We start from the raw sequence: 14,878 nt of genomic DNA, 5'->3' as shown, positions 1-14,878 counted from the left end.
GCCAAGTCTTCAACGATACACTCTCGGCCTAACATCTCGGACGTAAGATTATAGCGTGCAGACCAGTCAGAAGTCTGTCTCAATGTCACAGCTGCTGCTACTTGCACGTCTCTGAATCACCAACATCTTATCTCATTGCGGCTCACTCATACTGACACTAAAATATATACAATTGTCGCTATACTAATTTATACTCCCCTGTCGGCCACAGTCGCTCCCATCGCCATCTGATTTCCCAAAGCACGTACCATCGACCCACTACAACGACTCAAACCACTCAGAATTGAGAGAAGAAGCTCCAAACCTCCTTGGGCGTGAAGCTCTGCGGTCCAACATCGTTACCCGCATCCCCAGGAAGCGCAACATGGTCACCATCGAAAGCAGTGTACTGCGTCGGGTACTTGCACCCATCGTACACGGTCTTGATACGCTGCCTGCTGTTCCTGGCGGGCTCTGGTGCATTCTTCTGCTGGCATCCGTTCAGCCTCACGAAGCGGTCCCTAATCTCTCTGCCCATAGCGATGGGTAGGACGCTGTCCTTGACGCCGTGCTGGCCGTAGTACGCAATGGGCGTGTTTCCGCCATTGCAGCCTGAAAGAGTTGCACCAGAGAGGACGGCGATGGCGCGGTACTCGTTCGCACGACTGCAGGCCAGACTGAAGCTCATAGCGCCACCGTAGGAGAAACCGAGAGAGAAACGTTGCGTCTCGTCCACGCATAGGTCATCCTCAACTGCCTTTCGGACCGTGTCGAGGAAGGTGATGTCTTCGCCGTTCGTGTTTCCCCACCCCTTGTTGATACCATCGGGCGCGACGAAGATGGCAGTCTCGTTTGCCAGAGCCGCAAGGCCGTAGTATGGCGCGTTACCGCCCGAAACGGATGTCATGTCGCCATTTAGCCAATGGAGACCGAAGATGAACTTGTATGGGTGGGAGTTGTCATAGTTGTTCGGGATTCGCAACGTCCACTGACGTTGCTTGCCGTTCACCGTGACCTTTTGGACGCCGTTGGTCAGCCTTGGCGCCTTGCCACAGCCCGCTGTGACAGCGGTAGCCTGATCGAGGAGTGCGAGGAACAATAGAGCGCCAAGCGCGAAGAAAGAGGTTGGACGGAACATTGTCGTGGATCCCTAGGCTTGAAGGCTGCGATGGCCTTCCTTCGGTCTCGCAGCGGACGTTTAAGTACATTTTCGCATTTCACCTTCGACCTCATCACAAGTCCCATACTTGCGACTTCATCAGTCGATCTCTTGGTATACTACGGAGCTATTGCCCATTCCAACTGCCGTACGAGGACACCAAGACTTCTATACAACCTCGAAAGAGTCATTCCCCTTGCTTCTGATTTTACGCCCAATCGACACAGTCCGAGTCGCATTTTCACCGTCTCCTGGCACTTCAAGTATATGATGCCAAGGAGAAGAAACTCGCCAAGAAGAAGAAATCTACGGCACTTGTTCGGAAACTTAACAGGTGACATCCTTCTGTGGAGCACTGCTGCATCATGCAAGGTGACGAGCAGACCCCATGGGGTACATACTTACCTAAGACGCTGCAGAGCGCCGACTTACGCCATCATGTCGCTCGGATATGCTAACCGACTGTTGGACTACTTAGGAAGATCGCTGCCAGATTCGGGCACTTACATGTGTTACTATTCATGCAGCAATATCTCCACTTTCCGATCCTTCATGAGGTTCGTGGAAGAAAGACTTAAGAGCCGCGGCTGTTTGCACTTGCAGCACCCAAACTTTCACTTTAGCCCCAGAGCTCGATACAACCTTCCCCTTGAGTAGAGTACGCCGTGTTAGGAAACCTGGGCGAGGCCATCACATGCTCAGTTTTGTCCGATTGGTGGCTGTAACACCCGAAGAAGAGACAACAGTTATACTGATTGCAACTCCACAGAAGCTTCCATGATTTTTCAGTCACCCACGAGAACTGAAAACTTCCAAAAGCTCTAACAGGTATACACACTGTTGTTGAGCTCGCTTCACAAGTTTAGGCACACTCATCTACCGACGAACATAGCCGGAGTAGGTACAGCAACTCCACACCCGACTTACCCGTCGACACACAGCCAGATCTTGACAAACACTGTATACCCCTCACGAAAAAGACTCATGCAGAGCAGCAGCTGGCAAGCAAGGTGAGGACGTACGACCTTCATCCACCGGCAAAAAAGGCCCCATGGGGAACCGACAAGATGATCGACGGCCCGCCGGGTATAATCCCCACTGCTCGTACCAACGTTGAACTACGCATAGCTTCTTGAGGGTAAGCTTTGTCGAAGGTGATGACGCGCATCTGTAGCCGAAGGAAGAGATGAGCCTGTGGCGTCAACGATGAAGTGTAGATACTTAAGCTGAAGGTACGATCGATCGATTGAACCCCAGCATCAATCAAACGTTTCTTCTGGTACCGCAATCGGAAGGTGTTTCAAGATGTTGTTCAAGATCCTAGCGGCCACAGCGGCCCTAACAAGCACAGCTATAGCCCACCCATACCCACCATCCTGCAACAGCTCCGCCCCGCAAGCCTGGGGCTTCTTCACAAACAACACTATCTACCAAACCACCGGCAACGAATCAATCACTTACCCCCGCTACACCGAACTCCAAGATGGAACCATCATAGCCACCGCCTCCCTCTCCGGCCACAACCCAAACTACTTCCCTATCTTCGAGTCGAAAGATGGCGGCGCGTCTTGGGAACATATCTCTGACCTACACGACACGGTCAATGGATGGGGCTTCAGCGCCCAGCCCGCGTTGACCGAATTGACAGAGCCAATGGGTGGCTACGAAGCTGGAACGATTCTGGGTGGAGGAAACAGCTGGAGCAACAACGGAACTCGCATCGACCTCTACGCCAGCACGGATGGAGCGCGGACTTGGGAGTTCGTAAGCCATGTCGCTGAGGGCGGACGCCCGAATACTACGAATGGTGCAGACCCTATTTGGGAACCTTACTTTCTGTGAGTCGCCGCAAATCTTCCCATCCCCAGATGAGCACCGATACTAATATTCCACGCAGCCAATACAAAGGCGAGCTAGTGGCCTACTACTCGGACCAACGCGACCCCCTCCACGGCCAAAAGCTCGCCCACCAAACCAGCACCGACCTGAAAACCTGGGGCCCCGTCGTAAACGACGTTGTCTACGACGAATACCTCGCGCGCCCTGGCATGACAGTCGTAGCCTACATCCCACCGCTCGACCAATGGATCCTGGTGCACGAACTCCCCGTTGGAAACTCCTCTTCCTACGGCCAAAACTACCCCGTCTACTACGTCATGGCCGATGAGCCCACAAACTTCCGCAACTCCGTCGGTAGACCCATCGTCGTGAACAACAGCACAGTGCCAAACGCCAGTCCTTATGTGGTTTGGTCCCCGCTCGGCGGCCCCAACGGCACAATCATAGTGAGTGATGCGGATAGACGCCAAGTATACACGAATTCCGCGGGCGGCGCGATTGATAAGTGGGAGGAACACATGACGCCTGCTGGTGCGGTATACTCGCGGGCTATTCAAATTTTCGCGAAGAGGCCGAATCATTTGTTGGTTTATGGCGGCGAGACGTATGATGGTAGGGCGGAGGGGTTGCATACGCCGTTTTCGGCGACGGTTGTTAGGCTTGATGAGGTGCTCAAGGCACCTGCAACCGAGTAAATATGGGATATGGGGGACGCTTGTATTGAGATGGGGAATGCTAGGTGGGAAGTATAGTATGCATGAAAAAGAATCGACTGTTAGCCCATCCCAAGACTTCTTTATGATTGACACCTCAACATCAGTCCTTCTTACCAAAACCTTTCAGTATTCCAGCTTCGATACTATCCTAGTTTAGTGCCTCATTTCCCGAGCAGCTTGAGGGCAGGCTGAGAGCTATGTCGCTCATGTAGAATGTGTACGATTACTAAGTACCAGTATCTTCAGTGGTATTGCAGGATAGAACTGACTTGAGATTGATAGATTACCCTGAGATCGTTTTCCGATGCTGTATAACTCATTGAATCACGCCCTCTAAACATGATGTGGCGATGGAGACTTCCACCATGTCAAAGAGGATAGGGAAAAACGTGACACCGCGTGCGGGTCGATCTCCCGCACCACAGTGATGCAATCATGACCTGCATCATTCTCAACCCTCTTCAACGCGTTTGAATCGCGATTCTGCGTGCATACCGCTCAGTCGAACTCTGATTTCCCTTTTTATTTGTTCCACTTAAATTTCTGGTCTCTTAATTCTGAAATTTCGTTTTCGCCATGTCGCTCAAAATCCCACACGTCACATTGACGCGCTTTGCAACGCGGTGCTCATACCGTGACGTCAGACCGTTTACCCGCTATATCACGACTTCTGCGACGCGAAATTTCCCCTCTTCATTCTCTGCACTTCCAAATCGCATTCAATCAATTGAGCGCACGAAACAAATCACAAATCAAATCCAACCGCAGAATCAACAGCGCAACTACGCAAACATGGCTCCTACCAACAACGCCGAACTCCAGATGGGCCAGGTCTTTGATGTCAAGGACAAGGTCGTTCTTGTTACTGGTGGTGGCTCTGGAATTGGTCTCATGATCACACAGACGCTTGCTGTCAATGGTGCTAAGGTTTACATTGTTGGACGGACGGAGGAGAAGCTCGAGAAGGTTGTTGAGGTGCATGGCCAGAACATTGCAGGACAGGTAAGTCCTCGACATGGTGAAGTCATGAGGGATACAATCTAACAGTCGCTAGATCATCCCCATCGTCGGAGACTGTAGCACCAAGGACGGTGTATCGTACGTTGCCAACGATGTTTGATGGAAAACGGAATACTAATTACCTCACAGCAAGATCAAGAAGGAGATTGAATCAAAAGAGAAGTGCCTCTGCGTCCTCGGTAAGCTCTCCACCACCCATTACTATCTTGTGCAACACCAACTAACACCCCCAGTCAACAACGCCGGCATCGCCCCCGGTAAGACCGAAGTAAAAGGCTCCGCCGAAGACCTCGTCTCCAAGCTCTTCGACGGCACAACCGAGCAAGAATGGCTAGACGTCTACCAAACCAACGTCGTCGGCCCCTTCCTCATGTCCACAGCCTTCCTGCCTCTGCTCCAAAAGTCCACCGAGACACACCCCGGCTACTCCGGTACCATCATCAACATCTCCTCCATCTCCGGTCACATCAAGATTTCGCAAGGCCACTTTGCATACAACTCCAGCAAAGGCGCTGCGATACACCTCAACAAGTTGCTCGCGTCTGAGATTGCGAAGAACGGGATCAAGGTTAGGGTTAACTCCATCGCACCCGGTGTGTTCCCTTCGGAGATGACCACCCAGGAGAGCAGGGATGACAACCAGAAGAGTGAGATGCCTAAGGAGCATAAGGAGGGTCTTCCTGCGCAGAGGCCGGGTAAAGATCAGGACATGGCTGCGGCGATTTTGTTTGCTGTTGGCTGTCAGTACCTCAATGGTCAGACTGTCACTGTCGATGGTGGCTACGCGATTCAGGTTGGTAACTAAGCGCGCTTCTTTTGTTACCTTGTTCTTTTCACGATACTTCTACCTTGCTCGAAGATAAGCTTTACGATGTACGATAGTTGACATGTCTACGCTGCATAAGAAATGCATGCATATGGCTTCGCTAGCCGCGACTCAAAACTTCTCGACCTGTGTGAGACCTATGAGATATGGTGACGAAGTTTAGAGGGAACGCGACGAGGTCATCGCAGTACGACGTTTGAGCTGGCGGCTGTAGATGAATCGCTGTCTGGAAACCACAATAACGATATCGCGCATGACAGTAGTTGGTCCGTCCCATTGATCCCCACTCATTCTTTGTCATGATGCATACTCCTGAAGCTTTTTCCTGTCTACTCCGTACAGCCATTCTGGATCAACTGGCCATTTCGAGGTCTAGATCCACAAGCCAAGGCGCATTCCACGGCTTATACGTCACACTCATGATACTCGCATTCACCATCAAAGTCTCCCGCCCAACCTCAAGCGCCGTATCACCACCCTCGCTAATATCAACAGTAGCCGCCCTCTTCTCCCTAGCCGCATCCTGCTCAACTTCCACACTCTCCACATCTTCGATATGCTCTTCAATCCCGACATCCAGCCCCCCCTTGTTGTTCCACCGCACTTTCTGCGCGCCCCATCCCTCATGTATATGCCCAAAGCAATGAAGCCTGGGTTTGCAGCGTCGAGCAGCGCGGAGTAGGTGGTCGCAGCCGACGTGCTGTCCTGATGTTGTCGCGTCCATGACGCCCATGGGCGGTCCGTGGGTCATCATGATATCGATGTTGGGGTGGTCTGGGACGGGGTTCTCGGCGATGGGTTTGGCGTTCGGCGTACATTGGTGGGAAGGGTTGTAGCGGTCTTCGTTGCGGAAGTAGGGGAAGGCGTAGTCGCAGAATTCTGGTTGGTAGGGGGACGCGTAGACCTGGGGTTGTTAGCTTTGGGTGGAGGTGATGGCTGTCTAGCAATGCGCATACCCTTAGGTTGGCCCCGTTTTGGAGCTGAAATGTGTGCGTTCCTTCTTCCAGGTACGTCACACCAGCTCTCCTAGCCCGCTCGCCCTTCCACATCTCTCGAGCTTTGGCGGGTAGGTCTTTGTCGTACCTGTCTCCTCTGTGCATGTATTCGCCTTTTCGGGCATAATACTGCTCATCCAGAGTGATGTCGTGATTTCCAGCTATAACGAGCTTCAATCTCGCATCGATACTTTCGAGCATATCGAGAGTCTTTTCATATTCATCCAGATGACCGATCATGGTCAGGTCGCCGCAGTGGAGAAGCACGTCTGCCTTGGGCAGTGGCGGGCGGAAGGCAGCCTCATCATGGGCGATATTATCGGAAGGAGATTTAGAATGAGTATCTGAGATGATGAGAAAGCGTGTTTTGACGCGATTAGACGTTGTTGATGTTGATGGTGTTGTCATGGCGGAGGCAGGGAGCTTCAAGCTTCAGTTCGCGCGTTGAGGGGTAGTGGGGTTCAGAAGCGTTGACCTCAATAAATCGCGAGTGTCTACAATCGACAAACATGACATGTTTGTAGGCAGCAACATTACCTTCATCAATGGAAGAAACATCCACTATGTCCCATGTCTATTATTAATGGTGATGCTCAAACACTGCTACCATAACTAGGTACTCTTCGTTTGCCATGGTAGCTACAACATCGGGTGCGAGATAATACTGCGGCTCGCTGTCAGTCTGTACACGTCCTTGGCTTCTGTGGAGGAGCCTCGTGCAGGATTACTATTCTTTACGCTGCACTCGCCAAGGCCACAGAAAAACGCGATGGCCACGAGTTGTGGATGTCCTTGCCGGCTAGACTTACTACTTCGGGCCTTGCCGACAAGTATCACGCCACTCTCACGAGCTGCCTTGCACCAACCTCAACATAGCCACATGTGCACTGTGCAGCGAAAGGACTTCTCGACTTTTTCAGCCTCTCTCGTTAAGCCCGGTTTATTCCCCTCGGATACCAGATTAGCGGAAATGCCCGTTGGCGCATGCCGATGCCTAGATGTGGTACCATGACAGATGCTCGGAGAAAACCTCTACCATCATCGGACAGCACAACCTTGGAAGGATGCAATACCAAGGAGTAAGCGAACTCACTTGTTGTATCTAGATGCAGCGCGTTCCATCCGCATGCATCCGGGAATCTACCGTTGGCAAGAATGAGGCTTTAGGGACTTTTAACTGACATCTACCTTGCGATCGGGGTACCGCAAAACATCTGCTAATAAAGCAAGCCAGTAATCATACCGTAAGGAAGCTATCCGGCATCGCAGATAGTTTATACGATCCGTCCCGAGTTAGCCGCGTACAAGCGAAAGCAAATCAGATCCTGCATCATGGCTTTGTTGAGTACATTCTGAGACCGCAATTCGCGGCCTTACCAGGATCAACAGGGTAAATTAGGTTATACGCACGTAAAAGAACATCGCAGTCTTTGCAATGCGGCTTCAGAGTCATATCGGAAACTCGGGATCGGAGCATGTGCGGAAACCGACTTTCGGCGTAGTGGAGCTCGTCCCGGGACTACACGAGATGCTGCTCCTACCGGACAGTGCCGATGAGGTGCTTATCGTTCGACGTTTACAGTCATTGTAAAAACTCGACCCTTTGAATGAGTAGCAGACGTTGCAGTGAAACTCGCGGAAGCGGAAGGCTTACTTAGCCGTGCCAATAATGGTTGAGGGTAGGACGGATCCACAACTAAGTTGCGATTTTGGGTTTACCGTACAGCTACTGGAAGCATCTTGACTGTACTGAGCCACTACACCGGAACCTGATCAACCTTAGTGGTGGATTCCCAGCAGGTCACGAGGACCTATTACCTACTCTGTTGGGTGTGCAGTTCTCGAATCGTCGATACAATTACGTCCTCGTATTCTTATAATACCAGGCCTTTCGTCATTCCCAGCGACACCGATACATCAACCGCCAAACAGCAACGAACACGTCCATCGATACACGAGTCGACACAGTCTGAATGAACTTTCCGAGTGATGCGCATGGAACCAAGACCGAACATACCGAACATTCTCCACCACAGAACACCATGCCGTACACCAACTACTTCGACAATCCTTACCTTGGCGGGCCAGGCCCAGACGACTCGCTGAACACCTTCTTTGACTCCGATACATTCTTCGACCAAAACCTTACATCCGTTCAGAGTGTATCCGGCACGACACCGAAGACAGAAGAAGATTGCAATGCGACGTTTTTTAGGGCCAGCATATCGACCAGGAACAACAACCAGACTATGACGCAAACATTCAACACCATACACCCCAGTCCATTCGAGCCATACCCGTTCGACTTCACCACAAACTCAAGGCCACCACAACCGAACGAACCAGACTGTATCTCCCCCACAAGCACAACGTCGCAACCCTCGTCGCACGGTGGAGACGCGCCGCAACCGCTCATATCACCATCTCTCTCCCCACACATGCTAAAGCACGAATCCCCATCCTCGCCAACCTCTGCCTCCGAATCATCCACCCCCAAACGCCCCACGAGGAAGCGGGGTCGCCCGAAGATGGACCGCAATGCCACCGACAGCCAAGACCTGCCTTCTCCGACTCTAAAGTATCAGCGCTCGAAACGGTTACCGCATAATCAGGTTGAGCGCAAGTATCGAGAGGGGCTCAATTCTGAACTGGAGAGGCTGAGACAGTCGGTGCCGATATTGAGGCAGAGCGAGGAGGCTGGAGTGGTTGGGCAGCCGAAGCCGAGTAAGGCGATGATCTTGGCGAGCGCGATTGAGTATATTCAGAGTATTGAGAAGGAGAGGGATGCGTTGATTGAGGAGAATGATAGGCTACGGCGGGAGCGGTTCGGAGGACCGACGCAGGGGGATTGGGATGGAATGAACTTGTGAACTTTCTTCACAGGTATTCGCTGGTGGATTCAGGCCTGTCGAAAAGGTCACGGAATGCGGCGGCGCAAGAGAGGAGTTTTAGAGAGGGCGTTTGGATCTATCACATGACCACCAGGACTGCACTCTCGCAAGTATGACCTTCGATGTTAATCGTTCGCATAGATTGTACGTTACGATGGGATTCAGCCACTCTGGGCATGACGGCGTTTGGTTAGCGAAAGATAGCTTGATAAACGTTTAGCTCTCGATCAATAATGTAATAGCATACAACTTAGCAATAACGTATACACTAAGCTTGTATCACGAGCGTTTGATCGAAACAGTAGTAAATGTTAGAGCTTTAATCTACCATGTCGCGAGGAGGACAATTGTTACTTTTTGAGCCGTCTATTTTAACACCGATCCTCTCAGCTTCGCAGGATGTAAGAATCGAGTGATATACAGCTACCATAATGATAGTCCTTTGTTTTGTTCACTGTGTGACGACGAATACTTGTGGCGCACATCACCAACAATCTGTCAAACACAATATAGATAGGGGTATACAGAACCTTAGCCACTATAGTCGACTTGCTCAGTTTGGATACGTAGGCAGCATGCAGTGTAGATGCCATCCTCCCATATTGGCACAAATAAAGTAGTAGATGCATGTTACAAGCGCGGAGGCCTAAAAGCATGCATACGCGCCAAAGCGAGTATAGATCGATTTCTCCTTCCTTGAGAATCAAACACCTAAACTGTATGTCATCTTTAAAGAGTGCCTTTGGGTAGCACCGTTGGTGCCAGACCGGTGTTGTAATGCATTCCCTTGCTTAGATGCGGCGTGGTTCGGCCCACTGCAGTTTTTTTCCTCCTACCCCACTTCGCAGCCCAAGATGTACCACCAACACATCAAGTCCACGAAGGGATATTTTCAACTCCTTCATCGTACTTCTCCAGTGTGCTCTTTACAATATAACCATTGCAATTTCCAAAGTCCCCATCAAATCATCAGATTTCATCAAATCGCCCGGCTAGCTCAATCGGTAGAGCGTGAGACTCTTAGCTTTCACGTCCTAAAGACTCGATTGGTTATCTCAAGGTTGTGGGTTCGACCCCCACGTCGGGCTTTCCTTTTTGCTGGTGTGTGGTACATGTCCTGGGAGGGAGGAGATGGTATGGTGGTGATGAAGGATGCTTTTTTACTTTTTGGAAATTCAGCAACGATAGCAACAACGACAATAGCACTGCGACAGTGGTAGTGACACGTCGAATATATGCAGCGCTATGCTCGCTACATGTAGTCTTCGTGTTGATTTGCTTTTGTACAAGGAGTTCCTTTTTTTATCTTGTACTAATTTGGTAGGAGCTTATCTTCACTTCAACGGACGCACCCCTTTCCTGGTATGCTTGTAGCGTCTACATGCATAAAAGGAAGACTCTCTGAAGCTTGCATCAATTTTCGATCGCTGATACTTCATTTTCGTGCGCTGTAACTTCCGATGGGACAGTGTCGGACCATAATCCTCGCGCCAACGAGATGGAAAGCTGCTGGAATCAGTAGCCATAGAAGAAGACACGAGGAACACAGCCTTTCTGCTCGTTGCGATAGAAGATAGATGCCGCAAAAGCAGTAACGTGCATTGATAATTGAGACAACCGCGGGTGAGCAAAGGCGTGATCTATATCTCAGTCTCTAGATGGATACAACATGGCTTCCATGTATCTCTTTTGCACATCATTCTTCTCGTTTCACACATGAAGATAATGTAACTCGCGGGTCTCGTACGAGCATTGTGCTGCAATAGATACGGGCTTACACTACCTTTGAGCCGTGAGATTTGATCGAGGTATACACTACGCAATGTACACTTCTCGGTAAGCCCCTCCACGCCAATGTAAGTCTCCAACTCACAATGTCTTCTCGCGCTTGATTGGCTTTCGACTATACTAGCCATACACGTGCACCAAGGTCTAATCACCTCAAAGTCTCACTTCAGCATAGTACCTACGTATCTTTCCTTCGATCCTCTTCAAATCTATACGAGACACTTCGCCTGTAATGCCCAGCATCCTCAGTGACCGTCACCATCGTCTTAATAGGGCACATCTCCCCACGCGCATGAATACTCTCTTCTCACACCAAGACACCTTAGCGAACACGCATGTAAGCTACCGGCATTCTCCTAGCTCCAGACTCTGTTTCAACATCCAAACAAGCCTTCACGCATCTAGTGATCAGCAGGCGTACAGTAGGCAGCCAGCAGCTAGCTCAAACCTAGGGCACGCCGCACCGGTTGCTGTAGCAGAGCAGCCGGTGGAAGAGCATCTAGTCTGCAGCCCACATCAAGCACTATTTGACATGTACTAGTTCCGCTTGCTATTCGGACCGTCTTTTGCTGGAGTGATTTTGGAATTGTAGGCGTAAGGGAAGGTCTTTATCGGGGTTGGTTACTCCGGGTTATAGAGACACGTAGGTGGTTAGGGGGCTACGGGGAAGCTGCGCGGATATCCGTCTTGAGGGCTAAGCTAGAGGAAGGTCATCGTGGTCTTCCTATCTCGTAGTAGTCTTGCATGATGCGATGCGATGCAAGACACAGCTTCACTCTTCATGAGTACATATCTCGACCGACCCACAGCATCCACTGACACCGGGAAGGCTTCCATCCGCCGAAATGACTCGCATACTGTCCATCTTACCTACCGTATGGTTCAGCCATGTTATAATGGGAAGGCGCATGCACAACATAGCCTTGCCCGCCTATAGCTATGTGAACAGGCATGCAGGTACTCCACAAACCGCCAGTCCGTATATGCAACCAAAGCGTAGATGCCATAGCGCGCGGATGTAAGTTTGCGCAATCGCGCCATGCATGAAGCCAAGAGTCTGGAGTGCAGCACGCGCTGCCTATATGTGATGACACACGAGCAGCAAAAACGCGAGAGAGGTCCGACCGCGCATGATGCGTTTGCAGCGGACCCAGCAAACAGAGTCTTTGAGTTGCTTGCCTAATGCCGGTCGTGTGTGCTGTTCATCTATACGTTCGATTGGGGCGTAGCTCGGAAATCCTGCCCGGATCGGATGGAAGGATGTTAAAGTGGACTTTAAAAGATGGACGGCTAATGCTGCAGCTGTGGCCTCGCGGCGCGGTGCAGCATGAGCGCATTGCGTGCAAGTCACGCTGCTTTGTTGGTATGCAGTTTAGATTGTTTGACAGTCGTGGTGGTTGGGTCAGAGACGCGAGGGAAAGGCTATTGGGTGGTGTGTGAAAATGTAGTGGCTGCATGCTTTCCGACTCGTTGTATGTCTTGAAAATCCGTTAGGCGTACATGGCCGCCAGGGTGGTTGCAGGCGTTTATGCTTGATGTTCGCAAAGGAGGCCTGGATCGTCGAAACCGCGTCAAAACCCAGCGGAACGGGAGGTACGGTGCGCGCTCAATGACTGACAGGAAGCACGGATAGGCGGATCTGACAGGGTTCAGTTCCGCGGCTTTACACGCGTGAATTTTCCATGAGTAACAGGCCAGTGACTCTTGCGGTTGGGTATGCGTCAGTCGAGCGATGGGGAAGGTAGCGTTCCCAACCTTGCGTGCATGTTCCTTCAGCTTTGCCCTGCAGACGCGCACGAACGCGATTGCGACACTCGTTGCAACCTTCCGTTGCAGGGGTTAGATGCCGATAACTGTCATACGGCAACGGCCGGCTTTTGCGACGCTAAGAAGCTGGCAATCGTGGTGGAGGCTGGTGGACTGTGATGAAAACAAGCTGGTGTGCAGACCGATGATGATGATGCTGAGGATCTGTGTGGATACAGTACTACTGCCGGAAGACATCCCGCCAGCACGCCTAACTGTGACAGGACAAACCTCTTGTGCCCCAGTATCCTGCATGGGAGAAATGCGCGATTGGATGCCTAGACACGCCTCTGAATCCTTCGAGAAACCCTGAACTTGTGTCACCAAATGATGTAACATCGTGCTGCCAGTATGTCGTTCGCGCATAGGGCTGCAGTGGCTTGCGCGTACATGTGTGTAACTTTGAATGTCTGCGCGCATGAAGTTTGCGGCTGCCGAGTGGTTCGAGAGTGTCGCTGAAACTTGTCAACGTGGTGACCACCAGCTCGTGTACGTAACTACGCTGAATTCGACTAACCTGGTCGTTGCGAACTAGCGATTTTTACGCACGCCTCTCCACAGAGACCCTTGAGCCCATGCAGTAGCCGCTGCTGGGAATAAGCAGAAAAACGCACCTCTTCACATCGTGTCCACGCGCTGAACCCACATTCTCTTTGTTCGATTTAGTCCGTACAGGCACACCTCCACATTTGTGGTAAGAGCGCCGAGAGGATTAACAACCGAGGCTTTGGCCCATGATTCAGCCAAGTGCGATCAGCAAGAACATGGTCGGAAAAGATCAAGGGTCATTCCGGAGCAAACGTCGACGGGCCTCCTACCCGGCTGTGTGGTAGCGGGGAAAAAGTCGAGTCCTGGTCCAGCAAAACTGGGAGCCAAAGGCAAAAGCAATTTCCGTTCCCTCCGCAGCCATTGTCTCATGGTCCGGAATTGAAGGAGGATTAATCACGGTCCGAGCTTTACCCAGTATCGTAGAGAAGCGACGAGAAAAAGTGGATCAACTGCCACCTTGAATGACCGAGGTTCGGGTACGTATTCCAAGTTGCATACGACAGTCTCAAGAAGTCTGGACAGGAGGCCTGGGCGTCTGCGCAATGTCCGCAGGTTTGGGCTGGGAAGCGAATTTATTCCGGGTCCTGGGATACATGCTTCGCTTGCACAAAGGTCAAACGTCATTAGGGTTTGCTGACGACGGTTGACTTTTGACTTTATCCAAGGCTCTTTTCAAGGCTGAACGACCGAAGTCATAGAACCGGTTTTATAGATCGTACCTCGTAGACGCAGGTACGAAGATGCTATGGTACGGCTAGTCGCGTGGCTTCATCTTCGCGCGTGTAATGAGGCTTCAGTGCGATGCCATTTGCTAACAGCCGGTCCGTGACCTTCATGCATTGTCTGATTGACACACAGATAGTTGTACCCATTGCATTGCTGGTATTGGCATAGAGAAGGTATATAAAATGGGGTTATCTAAAGATTACTGATCATGGGAGTTTCGTAAGCATGATGTAAGTGTAGGTGTTTGGGAATATTCCGCTCAACCGTAGTTTTACTTCGGAGCGTCTTGCCTTCGCCGAGCATTGCGTGTGTGCCTCAGGCCAAAGCCAAGACAGCCATGCCACCTTCCAGAACAATACTTTCATTGGTACCAGGAAGTACCATGTTCTGAACATAATTATGACTTGCAAAGTACCCGGTGGTATTTGACAAGTCGGTTTCGCATTGGTGACCCCACGGTCCCCGTGAAACCATGTGGGTAACGTATGCTTGCTGTAGTTGCGGGGACGCCATGCCGTGAACGACAGAAAACAGGTGTCACAAACGTGCCGAGGTGCTCAGGTAGTGAAGTAGCGATATGTTAC

General features: G+C 51.2%; 5 protein-coding genes and 1 non-coding gene across 6 annotated transcripts; 4 read left to right on the top strand and 2 right to left on the bottom strand.

The window, feature by feature from the left end:
• Positions 1-277: 277 nt before the first annotated feature.
• J4E85_006454 (uncharacterized protein) lies at positions 278-1,117 on the bottom strand (the record flags this gene model as incomplete). Its single annotated transcript, XM_051470691.1, has 1 exon — positions 278-1,117. The coding sequence occupies one exon, from the start codon at positions 1,115-1,117 to the stop codon at positions 278-280; it is 840 nt and encodes a 279-aa protein (XP_051324901.1).
• A 1,326-nt stretch (positions 1,118-2,443) lies between these two features.
• Positions 2,444-3,672, top strand: J4E85_006453 (uncharacterized protein; the record flags this gene model as incomplete). The annotated part of the gene is made up of 2 exons (XM_051470690.1): positions 2,444-2,976; positions 3,036-3,672. The coding sequence occupies 2 exons, from the start codon at positions 2,444-2,446 to the stop codon at positions 3,670-3,672; spliced, it is 1,170 nt and encodes a 389-aa protein (XP_051324900.1).
• Positions 3,673-4,485: 813 nt separating this feature from the next.
• Positions 4,486-5,518, top strand: J4E85_006452 (uncharacterized protein; the record flags this gene model as incomplete). Its single annotated transcript, XM_051470689.1, has 4 exons — positions 4,486-4,695; positions 4,748-4,791; positions 4,843-4,892; positions 4,947-5,518. The coding sequence occupies 4 exons, from the start codon at positions 4,486-4,488 to the stop codon at positions 5,516-5,518; spliced, it is 876 nt and encodes a 291-aa protein (XP_051324899.1).
• A 373-nt stretch (positions 5,519-5,891) lies between these two features.
• J4E85_006451 (uncharacterized protein) lies at positions 5,892-6,942 on the bottom strand (the record flags this gene model as incomplete). Its single annotated transcript, XM_051470688.1, has 2 exons — positions 5,892-6,443; positions 6,496-6,942. 2 exons carry the CDS (start codon positions 6,940-6,942, stop codon positions 5,892-5,894), a joined length of 999 nt encoding a protein of 332 aa, XP_051324898.1.
• Positions 6,943-8,576: 1,634 nt separating this feature from the next.
• On the top strand, positions 8,577-9,404 carry J4E85_006450 (uncharacterized protein; the record flags this gene model as incomplete). The annotated part of the gene is made up of 1 exon (XM_051470687.1): positions 8,577-9,404. One exon carries the CDS (start codon positions 8,577-8,579, stop codon positions 9,402-9,404), a length of 828 nt encoding a protein of 275 aa, XP_051324897.1.
• A 1,007-nt stretch (positions 9,405-10,411) lies between these two features.
• On the top strand, positions 10,412-10,513 carry J4E85_006449. The gene has a single exon. It is a non-coding gene; the product is annotated as a tRNA-Lys (tRNA).
• Positions 10,514-14,878: the final 4,365 nt, after the last annotated feature.

This window comes from Alternaria conjuncta (assembly GCF_024043145.1).
Source record: "Alternaria conjuncta strain BMP 0040 chromosome Unknown scaffold_9, whole genome shotgun sequence".
Classification (NCBI taxonomy): Eukaryota; Fungi; Ascomycota; class Dothideomycetes; order Pleosporales; family Pleosporaceae; genus Alternaria; species Alternaria conjuncta.
This window is presented reverse-complemented; position numbering and strand designations above follow the sequence as displayed.